Genomic DNA, 20,068 nt, shown 5'->3' on the forward strand with positions numbered 1-20,068 from the left:
GATTACCTAGGCCACCTGTAGAAAATGGGTGCTTGGTAGTCTGCTTTAGGTGCATAATAATTACCCTCCTACATTTGCCGGTTGCCAGTAGGGGATCACTTTCTTGGGCATATGTATTAGAGCCCTTCCGCACCACAGGTCTGGGATTCTCTAGATGAGGTGCAGAACCCCCATGTGCATTTGCCTGCTTGAGTAAAAGTGTAAACTGACCAATATCCTGTAGGATTCATGATTCATCATCTAGAAAAGGATGACTGTCCATACAGTTGTTTATTTTCATTGAGATTTAAATATTTGCTCTTTTTGTTAAAAATATGTAAATTCCTCTTATTGTATTTGGAGCTAAACTTTCATCTCATGAATAGTCCGTTTTAAAAAAATCAAAGCATACATTTTATAGGCTAAGCAGTCACATATGTGCAGACTAGATGAGCTGTCGGAAGATTTGGTCATCCCTGTTTAACAGTTACTTGTTGAGAGTATAGCAGTGCCATGTCCCTTACAAGGCACTTAGATGATCTCATGTAAATATTAGAGCACTGTATGTAGGTGACATCATCCTCATTTCATAAGTTAGGAAGTCCAAGCTCAAAGAGGTTGATCCACTCATCCTAGGTCACAACACTAGTGAGTGGCAGAAACAGGATACGAACTTTGGCATCTGACTCCAGCCCTCAGCCCTTAATCACTTTTTTTGTATACCCTTTATGGCAACCACGCTTGCCTTTTATTGAACACCTGATTTTGGTCATTATGGAGTCTTGGTGTAACCAAATATAACACTTGGTGTTTTTTCATTGTACACTTCATGCATTTATCATGAAGTTGAAAAATTTATGTTCACAGTATGGAAAATGTAGAAGCCATTTCAGTAAGACAAACAAAATGTGGTATATATACATACAGTGAAATGTTATTCAGTATTACCAAGGAAGGGATTCTGGTACATGATACAACATAGGTGACCTCTGAGAACATTATGCTGAGTAAAATAAGCCAAACCAAAGGACAAACACTATATGATTCCATGTATCTGAGCAGTCAATTTAGAGACAGAAAGTGGGAGGTTGCCAAGGTTTGGTAGAGGGCAGTAGGGCAGTTCTTGCTCAATGGATCAGAGGCACAGTCGGGGAAGTTGAAAAGTGTTGGTGGTGATTGTTGCACAGTGGTAATGGACTTAATACCGCAGATGAAAAATGGTTAAAATGGTACATTTTTACATCTTGCCATGTTAAAAAGCGCATATCCATTTTCCCATGTTAAACCTGAGATTGTGGAATAAACAGTAATTTGGCTGTTTTCTCTTTATTAGTGGACTTTGGAGTCAGTGCCCAGCTTGACCGAACAGTGGGCAGGAGGAACACTTTCATTGGGACCCCCTACTGGATGGCACCAGAAGTCATTGCCTGCGACGAAAACCCAGATGCCACATATGATTTCAAGGTATGACTTCTTCTTTGTGTTTTAAAATCAATGGAAGAATTCTCTTGTGCTTTCAGATTTGGGATTTATGTGACCCAATGGGAGAACTGGAGGAAAAAAGGACATTTTAGTGAGAATCTTTATAATGAATCCATCTCACATGCCTATTTAAAAAAATTTTCTTTAAAAGTTTGAATCATATTCTATATTCTTTTTCTTGGAAAATAGGTTGGATTTCCATTTTGATTATTGTCTAGATTTTTGGCAAAGTACATATTCTCTTCTTTGTCCAGTTCATTTACTAGTTCTTATTTTACCATTTTGATTATTGTCTAGATTTTTGGCAAAGTACATATTCTCTGGCCAGTTCATTTATTAGTTCTTATTTTTAAATTTATTATTTTACATATTAACAGGGTACCATGTGATATTTTGAAACATGTATACATTGCCTGTTGTTTAAATCAAGTTAAATATATTTCTCTACGCAAACTTTAATCATTTCTTCAAGCTTAAAAATTTCAAAATCTTTTCTTCTAGCTTTTGAAAGGTACAGTACATTATCATTCTAGTCACCCCACTGTACACTGATAACACAAAATAACTTTTTGCTTCTAGGTAACTATAATTTGGTCCCCACTGATCGTTCTTTACCTGTCTCTTCCACTCCCAAGTACATATTCTGATAGCTTTTAATAATACAAGAAGCCAAGATATGCATTTGTTATCTTAGGTCATCTTTTTCTGAAAAGAATAATCAGACTTCCTCATTTCTGCATTGCTCAGAGTCTAATTATTCAGGTCTCTTTTCTGTGAGAACCAAATGAGATGTTGATCACTACTCTATGGTGGTCTCTTCAGAAATTTGATTTGCAGCTTATCACTTTGTATTTTAAGCTGGAGATTTTCCAATAAATTCAAAGCCATGTTCAAATAGAGGTCTCCAAGAAGCCTTCCTCTATCTGTTCCACAAGCCAACCACCAAACATGAGTTTGGGTTGCTGCCCCACTGCTAGCTCAAGTATCCATTGACATTGTTTTTTCCTGGCTAAGAATAGATACCATAGGACTGGGTGCAGTGATGTGTAGGTAGGAACTGTGGGTTTTCAGGCTGAGCACTAGGTAGAGAGACACCCTGTGGACAAAACGTGGCACTGCCTGGTTTTAGAGGTTCACGGTCCTTCCAAAAATGTCTGGCCTTTTGCAAGTGTTTACCCAGTTAGTGATCTTCTCTGCATTGGGTCTTGAACCCAGATCTCCCAACTTTCTGAAGATAGTTCTGTTCCTCCATAACTTACTTCAGCGTAAGCCTCCAGTTTACCAAATGAATAGTATATTTGACAAAGTCCTGTTTTAAAGACCATTTAGTTCTTCACATGTGGGATTATTATTGAAATCAGGCCACAATGATGCAAACCTTGGGATCCATTATTTCAGGGCATTGACAAAATCACTTGCCTCCTTGGGGAAATGCAAGCTTGAAGGTCTGAAACCTAATCTCCTGTAAATATGCTCCTTCCTCTAAAGTTAGTCACTGCCATAACCTGACAGCAATCTGTCTGAAAACAACTGCCAAGTTAAAAATTAATCTCCTGCCAAAATAAATGACATTTATTTAAACTGCTAATGATAAACATGTTTAAGTAATTCCATTTGCAAATTTCTCCAGAGGAGCCACCACCAAGTATATGTCCCAGGCTAGACATGTATGTCATACTGGCCATGAGCAATTCTCCATACTTTAATTATATTTTACAATTGCTAACTATTCTAAGTATGGGCCATGGATATTTTAGATTACTTGATCATATACCAGGAGGAATCAGTGTTTTTGGAATTATCTCAAACTTAACCTTTTTTGTATTATGACAGATACATTATATATGGGACTTCTCTCCTGTGGCACTGAGTAGATCCCTCTGATAGATTCTTTTGAGAGGCATAACTAGAAAAGACCTTTCTTCTTTCCAAGCCAAAGCATGGAATTAAAATTATTTCTTGAGGGCTGGGATTGTAGCTCAGTGGTAGAGCACTTGCCTAGCATGTGCGAGGCACTGGTTTTCGATTCTCAGCATCGCATATAAATAAATTAATAACAGTCCATCAACAACTAAAAACAATTTTTAAAAGAATCATATCATGGGGCCGAGGATATAGCTCAGCTGGTAGAGTGAGTGCTTGCTGCTCATGCACAAGGCCCTGGATTCAATCCCCAGCACCACAAAAAAAAAAAAAAAAAAAAAGAATCCCAACAGAACAGGTTCCTCTCCATCAGTCATTTAGACCTTCTTCTTATTAGTTTATCAGGCTCATCATGAGTACAGGCTCATCATGAGTGCAGGCTGTTTGAAAGGAAGAAAAACTCATGGCAATAATGTGGGTTTCACTGGTCACCTGTCACGGGTACAAAAGAAGGTGCATGACCAAAGGGTGAATCAGGAAAATTGGGCAGAAATGAAGGTTTGGGATTCTTTGAAGATTTATTTCAATCACTTCACAGTTTCACTATAGGCCAGAGAAGATGCTAATCTTTAAAAAAAAAAAAAAAAAAAAAAAAGCAAACTTCCTTTCCTTCTTTATCGCCACTATATCTTACCCTTTTTTTTTTTTTCTGTCCAGATTCTCTTAGGAATGTGGTCTGTCACCAAGGGACAACTTGACAATAACACCCCATGTGCCTTAGTGAATACCCACTGTGTGCATGGGGTTGGCCAGGCTCTATTTGTGGCAGCGGTTGCTGGCTGGAGTTCATTTGAGACCCCATCAGAGCTCAAGGATTTGGTCCTGGGTGTTTGATGGTGCATTGACCAGCAGGGTCTCCCAGGCTCAGCATCTGGTGTCAACACTAGGGGCTGTCACACGGGATAGATGTTTTCAGCCCAGATGACATGTTTAGAATAAAAGATGACTTGAGGGCCAGTGGATATTTCTAAATTTCCTGCCATGAGATCCCTTGCTTTAAAATAAAGGCAAAATGCAAGCCAGGACAGGATAGTTTGATTTTGTTGATTATTGATATTAATGATTATTATTTGACTTAAGATGTCTTTAAAAACTGTTTCAAGTTTTTGTTTGTTGTTTGATTTTTAAAACTGAAGTCATTCAGCATTATGAGGGCCTCTGTAGGAAAGTAGTCTGAGAGCTCATGGCTTTTATTGGAGCCTGGCTTTGTGGGTTATCTACTGGGCTCAGTAAGTCACTCTCTGCAATAGAGTCTCCTCAGGAGGAGTGCCAGAATTTCATTTGCCTGGTGTGTTGGCTTCCCCTGGAGGCCCTGCCTTTCTTGTTTTCAGAAATTCTGTCAAAACACTTCAAGCGAAAGGAAAGGTTTCATTTCCCTGATAAGTATGCGGGGCAATAATGAAAGCTTTCCCATTTAATAATAAGCATTCAAAAGATTTGAAATTAATAAAACTACTCAAAATTCCTAGGCTGTTTAAACTGTTATTTTTAAAACTTACTCTGAATTTTATTTCAGTTGGATGGAATCTGCCAAGCATTTTATAGTCCTGTGTACTTATTACTTTTAATAGAACCACCCACTAAAGAAAGTTCTCTGTGGCCAAATGCCTATCAATGGGAAACAGGTTGAACAGAGACCAGAACATCTGTCCAGTAGAATATTACATAGCTATTTTGGCAAAGGGGTGCATATGTGTTGGATCTGAAGAGACCCCAAGATAGCCTAAGTAAGTGTAGAGTAAGGAATAGAACTATCTCATAACATCAACATACTCTACCCCATGCCGTGGAGAGAGAGACACATGAGAAACCTAGAAGGATCTGGAATATCCCAAGAGTGTTTTACCTCTGAACAGGGCATGTGGATGGTGAACTTAAAATTCTTATTTTCTGTCTCCTCTTGTCCTATTTTAATGTTTTTGCCATTAGCAGGCTTTGTACTCATATTAAACTAGTGAAGAGAAGTGAAGTGGATGACCAGTCCTCCAGCCCCATGCCTTCTGGGCTCTTATACCCCAAACCAGATTTGTGCTAACACTGTGTCTATTCATCTATATTCTGTTGATGAGCGTTTTCACCCACAGGTGCTGTGGATTATTTGTAAGCATAGGGATCTCCTCTGGTATTTGGGTGAATATTGTGTTCTGGCTGTGGAGAAACTGCTCAATTCATTGTCCCACGTCCCAGGTATTGGCTTAATAAGCAGGGTAGAAATAGTGCTTCTAAGAGGCTCAGCCAGAGATGACATAAACAACTGCCTGAAAGGAGAGTCACTGTGATGAAGGTGTCACCCAAGAGGACAATAGTCAGGCTACAAAATGGTACATTTGTACTTTCAAAGGAGTCCAGGCCTCTGTCCGCTGAAATCCAAACAGGGGTTCTTCCCTATTTGCTCAAAAGAAAGATGATACAGCTGGGACTGGGCATGGGGATACATGCCTGTGATCCCAGCAACTTGGGAGGCTGAGGCAGGAGAATGGCAAGTTCAAGGCTAGCCTCAGCAACTTATCAGCAAGACCCTCAACAACTTAGTGAGACACTGTCTATAAATAAATAAACAAATAAATAAATAAAGGCTCAAGATGTAGTTCAGTGGTAAAGTGCCTTGGGTTCAATCCCCAGTGCAAAAAAAAAAAAAAAAGGTGGGGGCGGGGAGATGGTACCAACAACCACATTAGTGCCACTAGCAGGAAACTGACACCTATTATACATGTTCGTAAGTGTCCATGTTCACACCCACCTAGATAGGACTCCTCAGTCAGGCCCAGCACCTCCTCCAGGTAACACGCACATCTCAGTGGAAGAGATTAAGTTCAGTAGTTTTCCTTTGGCTCAATAACATGTAGATGGATGGGGACTGCAGAAAGGTATTTCTTCAGTTTATGTTTAAACAGGATTTTTAATACTTACCTCTCTTGGGAATATCACCAGTGACCCTGAACTCACCACCTTAGTTCTGTTTATATATAATATAGTAAGTATGCGACATAATGAATAAGTGAGTCTTTTGAAGTCAGACAAGACAGGTTTAAACCATAGATTCTGCCTCCTGTTTGCTGTATTGGCTCAAGGGAATTATTTAACCTTTCTGAGCCTGTATAAAACGAGAATAATAGATTCTATATCACGGTTATAATAGAATAAGTTGTGTTAATAGATATAAAGACATAAATGCAATGCCTAATACTTAATCTATAAACTTGGTACATAAATATATATATATTATATATGTATTAACTTTGTAGTTTTATATTTATGTATCATTTGAAAAAGCACTGCTATATTAGGGGTCATTTTTGACCTAGAACAACAACAATTTCATGTGGTTCAACTTCATATTTGTATTGCACATCTCTGATTGTCTTCTGTTGAACCAGAATGTGCTTCTCTCTAACTTCTACCACTAGATCAAGATGCTGTCGGTAGGGACCACACATGCAATGCATACTGTTTCCTTTTTCCTACTGGGATATTTCAAAATGAGTACGTAACTACAAATCAGTTACCCAATGAAAGATTATTTTGTGGTCAGTGAAACCTGGTAGAATCCACTGTCCTTATTGTGCCCATGATTAAGCTATTGTCTATCTACTCTTGATGTCCATGCTACCCCTTGCAGTGAGGTCATGGGGCTAGGACTCCACCATGGCCATTTCTGCTCAACAGTCTGACTTCTTAATCAGGCACTGCCATTAGGGGGCGGCAGAGAGAATGCCAGGCTGGAGGAGGCAAGAGGACAGCCTCTACCTGTTGGCTTCCTCTAGCTTCCTGTGTCTGCCTGCCTTGGTCCAGTGAGTGCTAGACTCACTGCCATCTGATCTGACTCAGGTTTACCGGCTGAACTGCCATTTGATAATAACTGACCTAAGGATCTGTCTGCATCCTTTTCTGTTAAACACCAACTGTGTGCACTGCACTATTAGGTGTCTGGTGTATATTATCTTACTGAATTCTCACATCGGCCTTGAAGGATATGTGTGCTCTTCACCTTATAGCTGAGGAAATGGGCTCCGAGTTCTTAAGGGGCTGGGCTGGCTGCTGTGTAGTAAGTAACCTTTGTTCACCTGTGGGCACATTGGGATCTTTCCTCAGATGGCCTCCCTTTCCTTGTGTGGCTGGTTTGGCCTTCTGAGATTGCTGCTCTGCACTGAGTTTGGCAGCCCAGCCTAGAAGGAACGCTCTCTTTTTCTGTTCAAGCTGCCTGTGTGCCCCTGTCCCCAGCTCCCAACCAGAAGTTGTGTCTTATGTCTGCCTCCTCAGAGCCACCACAGTGTGTCCCTGTTCTGTTTGTAATGCACACAGTACTGGTCTATTAATCATGCCGCGGGCCAGGCTACGCAGCCAGCACCTCTGGAATAATGAATTACCCAGCTCCTGCCAAAATGAGTCACGCCATGGCCACGAAGGAAACTTATCTCTTCCTGACTCTCTCCTATCTTGTTCCTCTCTCTTCCCTTTCTTGTCTCCTGTGATCTGTCTTACCAGTGGTAATTGGAATATTTTCTCCCATATTTAACTTCTGAAGTGTCTTTGGGACTTGCTAATGTATCCGAGGGCTTATACAAGGCCTGTCAAGGACATTTAAGGCTTCCGAGCACGGCAGTTAAGCATAGCTTACAAGCAACTTTGGGTATGTATGGCCAGTAATATAAATGTTCCTTTTGGAAAAGAAGGAAACCCCAGCAAAAGAAAAAGAAATCCTAACAGTGATATGAAATGAAAACTTAAAAGAAGCCGCAGTAGCTGGCCTGGTCATGTGAAAAACCTAGGATGCAGGGAGTTGGAATGGAGTAGCTTCTGATTTAAAGGGAAGTATTTGTGGATTGGGGGCAGGCTGCCCAAGAGAGACATGTCTTCAGTGACCCTCCCTGCTTCTAGTAGAATGGATCCAGGATCACTTAACAAGTGAGACGTCCTATTCCCCTATTGTCAAAATCTGCTTTCTTTCTTTTTTTTTTTTTATTGCTGTATATGCATTATCATTCAGGAATGCCTTTGGCTGTATATATGTATTTGTGTTTCTTCCATCCCCAAAAGCTTAGATACAGGTACTCCAAGATTGACGTGGTGCTCATCAATGTCTTTAGAACTCTAGGTTCCTACATTTCTACCCTGTCAACAATGACTTGTCAGCTTATTGCCTCATGAATGCAAGATGGATGCTGTAGCTGCAGATACCATGTTTTGATTCAAGGCACAAAGAAGTGGGGATGAGTTGGCAGGACACAAGCTGTGTTAGTTCCCTATTTTGGGGAAAAGTGGAAGCTCTCTGAAGATGGCTGTTTATGTCTCATTGGCTATAACTGTGTCAGATCCATAACTTGTAGGAGAGTCAGGATAGACCAAGTGTAGCTCTCCTATTCTCTGAAATAGAGACAGCAATGGAAATAGGGGCTGAAAGTGCCTGTTGGGTAAACCACAGCCAGATGGAGGGTAATCACAGAAGACTAAACCATGCAGACAGAGGCAGTCTTTAGAGGAGAAGGAAATCGATACTCTTGAGCTTCAGTGTGTGCCAGGTTTTGTGCCCGGGAGCATACCTGAACATATGCGTTTCAGTTACCTCTTTTATATAGCTGAGAAAGCTAAACTCTAAGCAGCATTCTGTGGGTAGCTAAATTAGGAACCCAGATTTAAATCCAGGTCTGTCTGACTGAAACATGTTGCCTCGAAGAATGAGGCCAGTTTCGTAGCATGGAACTGGGGTGCTTCACTGTCTTAACACCATCATTGAGTTGCCAGCACATTCAGTCACCTGTGAAGTAGGAATCTGGAAGGATTATTTTATGGACCCCTAACTTAAAAAAAATAAAGCATGCATGCTCTTTTCTTTTGTAATAGAGGACTGGCCTGGAAGGTAGGAGACCCAGCTCTGTTGAAAAATGTTGGTGCTTCTTTGCACTATGATCTTGGCTCTGTCGCTTTCCCCAGCTGAGAAGTACCAGGTTGGACGTGAAGGTCTACCAGGGTCCTGCCAGCCCTCAGACCACTCAGGCTCTGCATCCTTCTCTCGTGTCTTTGGCTTGTTCATTCATTCAGTACCTCTTTATTAGATGTCTACTCAGTGCCAAGCGGTGTTCTAGGTACTTGGAATACATAAGTCACCAAAATGAAGATCCCTGTCCTGTAGGCCTTATGTTCTTGTGGCGGGGAGTGTGCACGTGTGTGTGCTGGGGGCAAGGGACACAACCCATAAACACAAAGCACAAAGCACAGTCAATTAACTGTGAGTAAACGCACAGCATGTTAGAAAGGGACAGTTTATGGGGGACTGTCCTAGGAAAGGCAGGGGATGGACAGCACTGGGGGAGGACATGGGACTTAAAGGAAGACCTCATGGAGGGGAGCCAGGCAGCCTGCAGGTCACTGGGAGGTGCTGCTGGCCCAGAGAGATGAGCTTGAACACAGACTCAGAGGCAGGAGAGTGCTGGGTCTTCTATGCATTTTCTGCCCCACCTGAGGCAGGCCCTGGAGCCCTCCCCTTGCCAGACCAGCATGTTCTCTTTCAGTCATGTGGGCTGTTCAGCCAGTTCAGTCTCCTAAACTTGGAGGCCATCTGCGTTTGACTCTGCTGTGGCAGTCAGGGGGCAGAGACTGGCCTCCTCCATCCTGCTCGCACCTCATTTCATGCTGCAGTTTCTAGGGATACTGGACACATGCTGGCAGAACTGCCAAGGCCTGTCGATCAAAATAGCACAGGGACCTTTGGAGCTGACCCTCCATTTCCAGACAATTCTCACTGTTTCCTGCCTGATGCCTCCTGCACAGAGTGACTCAGTGTTTGCATCAGGCTCCTGAACAACTGTCTTTGTCTACCAACCATAAAACCCCACGTATAAGCGAGCTGTTTCCCTCTGTACCAGTTACTGCTCCTGTGCCAGCCTGTGACAGGTGGGCCAGGCCTTCCCCTTTAGCTCTGGAAATGTTCTCCTGAGCAAGGCCAAGAGCCTGTGGGAAACACAGTCCTTTGCGAGACTGTGCACTCACTGGGGGTGTACGTGATTCTGAAACCTCTGAATCTTTCTTGAAACATAGCAAGAAGGTACGAGCTGCCTCCTTCAGCAGAGAAGTTACCTGGCAGAGAAGGTAACTTCTTGAAAGCAGAGAAGTTACCTGGCACCCAAGGACAGTGGTATCTATCTGACAACTGGTGACAGGCAAAGAATCTTCCACTTAGTCCTCATGTGAGGTTCATGTGTGCCCAGCATCTGTGGTAAAGTAGGTGGCATGCTAGGCAAGAGGCCAGTGCCCTGGAAAGTCCTCATCACATTGTGTAGGCCTCAGCTCCAACACTGGACAGGCCTCGGGGGTCACTCACAGGATATTGAGAAATTTATTTGTAGAGAATGACTCAGTAGATGAGTTTCATGGTCCTCTTCCAGTTACATGTGTTTTATGGACCCATGACATTTGTTGGATGGGAATATAAGGAAACTTAACTTTGGTCTCTCTGATGTGAGTGAGGTTGCGGGTGAGGTTTTGAATAATATACACAATGCATAATGTATTTACAATGCAAGGAGGGTGAGACTATATCAGGATGTGGGCCACTGAACCAAATTTTCTCTTAGGTTGGAAAACTCCCATCTGCTGGGAAACAAATGCAGCAATCATCTGTTTGAGGTTTCCTAACCTGGTTTTCCCCATCTATTGATTTGACCCCCTCTCCTGCCATCTTTAGAGACCACTGAGCCATAGACACAGAGTGTGGGAGAAGCATATTGTTAGAGATGGAGACTGCACAGTTAAAGGGGAATCATTGGTCTCGAAAATGCTGATCAGAGCAAAAAATCAGTCTGAGCATAAGCAAGAATGTAAGGGTATAAAAACCTCTGTTTGAGAGCTGGAGATACAGCTTAGTTGGTAGCATACTTGCCTCGCATGCACAGGCCCTGGGTTCAATCCCCAGCAACACACACACACACACACACACACACACACACACACACACAAAAGATCTTTATTTCAAATGATAGTCTACTTACAAGAAGGAGGATATTTCATCCTTATACAAATGTATTGAGCACCTACAACTGTTCCAAACTCTCTTCTAAACACTAGGAAGAAACTAGTAAAAAGCATCCTCAAAGTCTCTCTGTCCTCATCTAATTAAAAAATGTGGGGGATGTCTTGCAGGTTAAAAACCATTGAAAATAGATAAACCTACCATCTGATCCAGCTGTATTCCACTCGTGTCTATTTTCTCAAAAGAAATAAAAATGCACAGCTTTGTATTGACTAGCTCAAACTGGGAACAATACTAATGTCTGTCAACCAGTGAAAGCAAACTGCACTATGTCCACCCAGTGGAAATACTACTGACAAAAAGGAGTGAGGTGCGGGTACATGCTACAAGAGTGGACCTCGAAACATTATGCTAAGTGAAACAAACTGATTGCAATATGTGACTCTTAATAGAAGACTTTGGAAGATGCAGACTAATTCATAGTGACAGAAAAGAGATCAGTGATTGCCTATGGATGGTGGAGTGGGGCCATAGATAGCAGGGACTATAGAAGGGCAAGTGCAATCTTTGGGGAGTGATGGGTATGTTTACCATCTTGATTGGGGTGATGGGATACTGAGAGTATTCATGTGTCATACCTTATAAGATGGCACACTTTATGAATGTGCAGTTTGTTTCATGACAATTAGAACTCAGTAAAGATGTTCAGAATAAATAACAGTAACTTCATATGGTTCCATTCACAGATGAATTTCGGTGATAAGTTGATTTTTAAAACCTTGTATTTATTTACCATATATTTGTTGTAAACTTACCCTGAGTTAAGCATCACACAAAGTATCATCAGTAAAAAAGTGAACGAGGACCTTCTCACCTTGGAGCTTGGTTGGGGGGATTAATTGGTAAGCAGGACAACTGAAGGATTTTCCCAGGTTTAACTAAGTGTTTCTTTGTTGACTGAATTTATGCACGTGTCTGTACCTTCCTTGTTTTTCAGAGTGACTTGTGGTCTTTGGGAATCACCGCCATTGAGATGGCAGAAGGTGCTCCCCGTAAGTATCCTCCTCTGGGGTGGAATCTGTTGCTGGGCCACGCTGTGGGTACTGAGGTTCCTTGCCAGGAGCTGCAGTTGCTTTATTTCTGCTACGCTGAGCCCTGCATGGATTCGAGCTGGCGTATTTAGAAAGCAGAGTCATCTTAAATTAACCAGGAATCCGTTCATTTCAGAGCAGCGTGAGGATCTTGTTTCCATGAAGAAAAAATGAACAAAAAAAAATGAAAGCAAACTCTGAAAGTCTTATTTGTCTTACAGATTTGGTGTGTAGTTTATTCTCGAACTTCTCGTCACCTAACATAAAACTGTGAGCAACCCACAAAGACTATAAGCTCCAACGTACAAAAAATTCAAACGCTGGTTTTTCAGGACCAGGTTATGCAAACACTTATATTCTATTGCTGCCATTTTTTTTTTCAGCAACTATACATTAAACCAGGACCTCACCCATGCAAGGCTAGCACTCTACCATTGAATTACACCCTCAACCTTTTTATTTTGAGATGGTGGGGGGGCGTCTCACTAAGTTGCCCAGGCTGGCCTCAAACTTATGATCCTCCTGCCTCAGCCTCCTGAGTAGCTGGGATGACAGGCATGTGCCATTACACTAGGCAACTCTAACTTTATTGATGTTTAGATTTTTAGATTTCTCTGCCTTTATTTGAGGCAGGATGGTCAGGACTCTGGCAATCCTAAGATCCTCTCGAGTTCCTTAAGATCTGGCACACTGGTATGGCAAAGCATTGCTATCTGCTGTGTGGTGGCCATGAGAATGTACCTCTTAGGCTTCCACACAGGGGATGCCATTCTATGCTGCCAGAATGGTGCTGAGCCTGCCTCTCCCAAGAGCCGCTCCCCATCAGAGACCAAGCATGTCTGGGAACAAGAAGGCACTCCCTTTCCCTGGAAGACAAGATTTATTTTAGGCCCTTGAGGCTCCAAGCAACCCCTTGTGACTTTGCTCACCTGCCTTGGATTGCAGGGCAGTCAGACTTGCAGAGCCACCAGAGGACCCTGCCCATCCTTCCTGGATCCCTCCCTAATTCTAGTTCCCTTCCCACTGGAACTTTTCCCAGTGTTATTCTTGCATATTTAATGTCACCTTGGTGTCTGCTTCTGAAAGGACCAGTTCCAAACCATCCTTCTCACCCAACGGACAGGTCATTGTATTCATAGCTGTTTACCTTCATGTTATCATAGTTTTTTTATTTCTCAATCTCGATTTGGTTGATTTCATCTGTCCCATGATTGATTGGGAGTATTTGTTGTCACAATTCCTCTCATTCGCAATGTTGATGGGCATTTATGAATCAGAAAAGCAATATACTACAGTCTTAAAACTATTATCATTCTTGATACTTGGTAGGTAGGGCCAAAAATAAACATAAACCCACAGAACCCTTTGTTTTTTAAGGAGCATATATACTTAGTCTAGGTACAAAGAAAAAAGTAGTCCCAGCTGTTTGAAAAGTAAACTAACAAAATATTTTGATTAAAATATGACTATATGAGAGCCTTCACTGGAAAAGATAATCTCATGTTGACACATCGAGATATTTTTATAACTTGGTCTTTCTGCCAGACTCAATTTGCCTTAATCCATTGGTCTTCCTGGGGCCAGTGAATTTAAAAAACAAACCAAAAAAAAAAAAAAATCATGAAACATGAGAAGCCACTTGAGATATCTGGAGACAGTGAATGATGTTCTAGGATAGTACTTTGGACTTCAGAAATCCACAGAGATCACACTGAGCTTGGATGAGCCTTCAGTGTATAAGAAACTATACTTTGGATTATCAGATACCTTCTATCTTATGACTTAGGCTTTTGCCAACTAAAAACAACTTAATCGTCCTCATTAGACTTGTCATCTAATGCTGTGTGCTTTGAATGTCAGATGGTTATTTACAGCAAAGATTGTTGACACTTTAAATTATTTTCCTTAAATGTGAAATAAGAGTATTCCCTAGAAATGTTAACATATCTGTTTGAAAGGGGTGGTATCTATTGCGGTTCTTTTAATCAGACACCAGCTTTTGTACATGCTTGCCAGATGGAAGCTTTTGGATCCTCTGTCCTGGGCTGCACTCGGCTTGCGTGAGACCAGAGGGTCAGTTGGCAGTATTCGTTGCACTGCAGGATGGACTTGGCCTGGCTTTAGCCTCCTAACCAGAGCTGGCCCTTGTTTTGGTCTCTTGCAGCTCTCTGTGACATGCACCCCATGAGAGCCCTCTTCCTCATCCCCCGGAACCCAGCGCCTCGGCTCAAGTCTAAGAAGTGGTGAGTTTGGTCCTCAGTGTTCTGCGGATCTAAGGGGGGAAGTTTTCCTGGATATCTCTCTTGAATGAGCTTGGATCCCTGGGTCCTGCTGAATGGATTAAACTAATATAAGTATGGCATGGTGGGTGACTTTCCACATATCATTCATCTTAGAATAGTAGCTGCATTGCCTGCTGTTTGTGCAGCACATCATTGCCTACCAGGTAAGGAGCTACTAGGTAAAATGGGTGGAGGAGCCCAAGTAATGACATGAAAGCTGTATGATTTATAACTCCAAGTGGTATCTTTCCTGGCTTCACACAGCATCTTATCAGATAGGGTGATAGTTTAGAGTCAGCCTGTTAGAGTAGCTGACTTCTCTTCTGTTTCTCAACAATGCGCGCGCACACACACACACACACACCTGGTATCACCTGAGATGATTTCTCTGGCATGTGCTTGAGCATTTGTAGTTTTTTGTGGTTTTCCCATTGCTTTCTTTTTATGGAAGGTGATCCTAGTTTCTTTTTTTGGACAATGATGTAAGCTTTGCTTTTAATTAGCTTATTCTTAAAAAGGTGACGTATTACAAAGGAAAGCACTACTTAAGTATTATGGCCACACATAGGTACAGCAGAAAGTTTGGGAGAGAATATGACTGGTTATGCCAGATGTCAGACTTTTCCTTTCTTGTGTACATCTGTGGGGACACGTGTATACATCTGTGGGGACCTGTGTATCTTATTCTGTAACAAAAATCGTGGCTTCCTCCTTCCTCCTGCAGAAGTGGTGTATCTGCCCCAATGAACTCTTCAGTTTCTGAGTCCTCTTGCCCTGGGGTTGATTCCTGCCCACTTGTGACCTCCCTATCCTTTTCCTAGAGACACATTCTGGCCCCTCAGACCAGGAAGGGACAGCCCCTTTGTCCCTTTTCATGCCACTTCATGATCAGATCTCAATGGGGGGGCTCTGATGTTCCCACCCACAGGTTCACCCCCCCCACCACCATCACACAGGGAGCAGTCTTAATTAATACCAGTCATCTGGTAATGACATAGCAACCCTGGTGAACAAGAGAAAGGCACTGCACAGCGAGAGAGGGAAGGAGACCGCCAAGAAAGAGGCAACAGCCTCCCAGCTGCCAGGCCTGCAAGGCGCGAGTGAGTTGCTATTGGTAACAGGAGGCAGAGCCTCTCGGAGGGTCAGTGAGGTAGGAGACACCACTCTCTCCCCAGCAACAGCCTTCTATTGGGCACTGAATCGCATGTGATCCCAGAGCGCCTAAGGCCCCATCCTCTCCCCTCCCTGGATCAGGCTCCCAAGAAGAGGAGCCAGCTCATGCCCTCCCCTGGAAATCACAGGAACATTACAGAGCCCCCTGGCTGCTGGGTTTCTGCCTGTCATTGTGCCAGGCCTCCCTTGGAGCCGGAGGACTTTACTTCCTGTGCCCCATTCCACCTTTTACACCTCTTCCTTCTCTGCTCCAGGGTGCATATTTTGAGCTTTTTCACAGAGAAGGACAAACTGTCCACAGATGTGTTTTGTCTGATGGCACAGTGAGGCCACACACAGTCTTAAAATATTTGTATTAATTGCCAACTTTTTAAAATGTGTCCATTTAGCTTTATGTTTAGGTGTTTGGTTTCTTTTCCAGAAGGGCACAGTATAGCCCTTGCTGAGTAGTGACGGCTCCCTTTTGGGACAAGAGATTGTCCTTCTACCCCAAGTGCCACTTCTACCCATCTCCTAGACCTCAGTGAGCTGGTTGGCACACTGGTTCTGTTTTCATCTTGACCTTGGTCTGCACTGCCCCTTTGAAAGCTGCACTGACCCCACTGAAGAGTGAGTGACAGCCCTGCACTGGTGGAGGTTTTCAGTGACCCTGCTCCCAAAAGACCACCCACGCTGACTTTGCTGGAGAAATAGACACTTCAAGGGAAAAATGTAGGCTGACTTTTCCACTTCGGAATTCGACACGGAGAACGAATTTTGATGATGCTGAAGGAAGCTGGTGAGGGTTCAGAAACTGAGGAGGCCCAGCCAGTTTCATGTTATCCGAGGCATGCCCTTCCAGACTGGAAAGGAACCAGTCAAAACAGGAGACCTATGCTGGCCAGGGACACAGAGGCAGCTTGGCAGTTGGAGAGCCAATTTCTCACTGAAATCACTACCCTTGTAACCGGTTGACGGTGCATCCTCCAGCCAGGCCATGCGATACCCGAATACGCACCCTGGATCCCACTTCTCTGCAACAGAACTCCAGTTTTTAAGTGAAAATAGTTAAGCTCTTCAGAGTTCTTGATCTTAAAACACTAGATCCAAAGTTATTTGAAATAGTATGGAGTTTGCTTTAATAGGCTCTAATGTTTAGGAGGAAATGAAACATCTTGTTTATTCTCCATTTGTTTGTTTACTTATTTATTTTGGGTACCAGGGATTGAACACAGGCACTTAATCAGTGAGCCACATCTCCAGCCCTTTTTATTTAGAGACAGGGTCTCACTAAGTTGCTCAGGGACTCACTAAGTTACTGAGGCTAGCTTTGAACTCACGATCCTCCTGCCTCAGCCTCCTGAGCCGCTGGGTTTACAGGCATGCATCAGGGTGCTCGGCTTTTATATTTTTAAAGGAGAGGAATTCTCCCTACCCCAACCAAAAGAAACAAAACTCCAAAGTGTGCTGTCATTCCCAGCTGTTCTCTACCTAAGCGACTTGTCAGGTCAAGTGTAGTATTCTCGGTGTACATAGCAACACATTACCAAAGTTGGTGCCTTTGTAGTGGACAAGGGGTCCTGAACTTACTTCCTCAGGAGCAACCAGTTGAGGGTTATTTTCAGCTAACACTACTGACTTCAATGTACAAGACATCTAGTCTCTTAGTGAGAACACTCTTTCTTGTGCCTTTAAGTTTAGGGGAAAAAGGTAATAGGCAGCTATTGTCATCACTCACAGGACCCTGGCTCCTCCCATCAGTGCATCAGGACAGGCCTGGGTGCCTGTGGAGTCCTGGGGCTAGGGAGCCATATGTCAGTCTCAATCCATAACCACAGGAAACCCAGGATGCTCTCACTCCCTCTCCTTTCCCCACCAGCAAGTGAACTGTAAGGCTGGGGCCATTTTTCCTCCTTCTGTCTCCCCTGCTGCCCAGGTGGGTCAATCATCTCCTTCGGATTTCCTCCCCCTTTCTCTTTCCACCTGCTCCTCCACACCTGCCCTGTCCGCTCAGTGCCGTAGCTTCCCTCCGGGGGCTTCTTCAGGACAGCATGACTCTCTTCCTGTAAGCAGATGGTCAGTCTCATTCTTTTCATGCGCCCTTTAAATTTGAAGAGTCCTCACAGCAAAGCAGTGGTTGGAGGAGTCCATTTGGAAAACTATAACCACTCATACACCCAAGATCCCCGGTCCAGACCACGCAACCAGGCAGAGTCTGGGCTCCTCCTCGCTGGAAGAGCCAGCCGGCAACCCCAGGCTCCTGCTGCATTCCAGAGCCTACAGTCACCCTGTGACTTCACGAACCTCCTCTTCTGATTCTTGCTGGGTTGTCAGGAACTTTTTTGTTTTGAGATATGACAGAGCTCTTTGTGTGTGTGTGTGTGTGTGTGTGTTTACTAAAGAAAATAATGGTACTATAAAGCTCATATCATGAAATACTTTAAATACAATGAATCTGCGGGTTGTAATGTGATTATTGAGTTTATTAAATGCAAAACAAACACCGCCCCCCACAGACCTTTCCTTTTAGCCTTTTCTGTCCAGTCTCCTTGGAGATGACAGCCCTGTTAACCCTTCCTGCTGACTCACCTCATTCAGAGACACAGAAAATAATTCCCTCAGAGAACACCACGTAATGGTGTACTGGTCTACAGTGGGCCACACGTAAGACAGTGGTCCCATGGAGTTGAGTCTCCTGGTGACGTCGCAGCCACCTCAGCCTGTGCAGGTGTGCTCTGCAAAGTTGGCACAGTGACCAAATCACCAAACAGCACATTTCTCAGAACATGTCCCTGTCCTTAAACAAGGTAGTGAGTAGAGTCATAAGTGAATATGACTTCAGATTCCTGCTCCCTAGTGTTAAAGGCAGATGCTGTGTTCCTTAAGCCTGGTGACAAAGGAAGGGTGCTCGGATACTGTCCTCACGGTCATAGTAATAAGAACAAAAGAGCAAACCCAAAGAGGGCGTGTGTGTTGTCTGGCACTGTTCTAAGTTTGTGATGTGAATTAATTCATTGGATCATCACAGCAGTCTTTGGAGGTAAGTACTGATAATATTCCCATTTGCAGTCAGAGGCACAGGCACAGAGAAGTTAAGTGCTTTGCTCAAAGCCACACAGTAAGTGCCTGAGCCCCAAGGAGAGAAAGAAGGTAGTTCTATGAAATAGGACAGGGCCACTGCGAATTTTCAAGTTCATTTTGCATTTAGAGAATCCCATAATTACCAAAAAATATTAAGCCCAATAATTATAATGGTTTATGTAACTATCTTTAAAGCATTTTAAATTCCCCTAACATAATTTAATGTATAAACAAGATTAGGCTGGGGAGATAAAGTGTTTACAGTTGCTGGGGATGGAACTAGTGCCTCAATCTGTAAATACCACTAGTTATCATTCATCTCTCCCTTCCCACCCTTGGGAAGTTAGTATTACTAATCTTAGGTGAGTTGTTTGTTTTGTTTTGCTTTTTTAAGAAGGTAGACTGCTGGGGGTGGTGACACATGCCTGTAACCCTAGCAATTCAGGAGGCTCAGGTAGAAGGATCACAAGTTCAAAGCCAACCTCAGCGATTTATTGAGACCCTAAGCAACTTAGCAAGACCCTGTCTCAAAATAAAAGGGCTGGTGATGTGGTCCAGTGGATAAACACCCGTGGGTTCAATTCCCAGCCGAAAAAAAAAACAGAAGTAGATTAAAGAGATTAAAACAGGAAAATTATACAAATGTACTTTAAACCCATCAGAACACTCAGCAAACAGGAAATATTCAACAGAGGTAAAGTGTTTTCACATTTAATTAAACACATCCATTCTTTGGTCACACTAACGTAAATAAGAGACAGTGGATGTGTTTTAGGTAAGATTGTTTTCTCTTTAAACTCTGCCATTTGAACAAGACGTGAAATACACACCCAGCTTCATAGCCCTGCACATCCAGGCCCTCCTTTGGGCCCAAAGTGATTCTCTTGGTGTCTGTGTTCCCTCCCACCAGGAGGGCACCGGAACTGGGACTCTGGTGGCTGGATCCATGAAGCTCCATGAGCCAGGCTCCCTCCTGGAGATCTGGAGAATTCTCTGGCTTTTTTTTTTTTTTTTAGACATCAGTGTGGGGAGTGGAATGGACAGTCTATTAAGTCTGGGACTCATTTTTTAAATTGAATGTGAGTTCTTTTATTTATTGCCCTCTAATTAAT

The 20,068-nt window shown here is 43.0% G+C and overlaps 1 protein-coding gene across 8 annotated transcripts in view; it reads left to right on the top strand.

Moving 5' to 3' along the window:
- Tnik (TRAF2 and NCK interacting kinase) overlaps positions 1-20,068 on the top strand; it is a 374,517-nt gene that overhangs the window by 255,131 nt on the left and 99,318 nt on the right. For all 8 annotated transcript variants that reach the window (XM_076867736.2, XM_076867738.2, XM_076867743.2 and 5 more), the window contains exons 7-9: positions 1,313-1,443; positions 12,348-12,402; positions 14,606-14,684. In XM_076867736.2, coding sequence (XP_076723851.1) covers positions 1,313-1,443; positions 12,348-12,402; positions 14,606-14,684 — 265 coding nt within the window. The remainder of the gene's footprint in view (positions 1-1,312; positions 1,444-12,347; positions 12,403-14,605; positions 14,685-20,068) is intronic.

This window comes from Callospermophilus lateralis, chromosome 10, assembly GCF_048772815.1.
Source record: "Callospermophilus lateralis isolate mCalLat2 chromosome 10, mCalLat2.hap1, whole genome shotgun sequence".
Lineage (NCBI taxonomy): Eukaryota > Metazoa > Chordata > Mammalia > Rodentia > Sciuridae > Callospermophilus > Callospermophilus lateralis.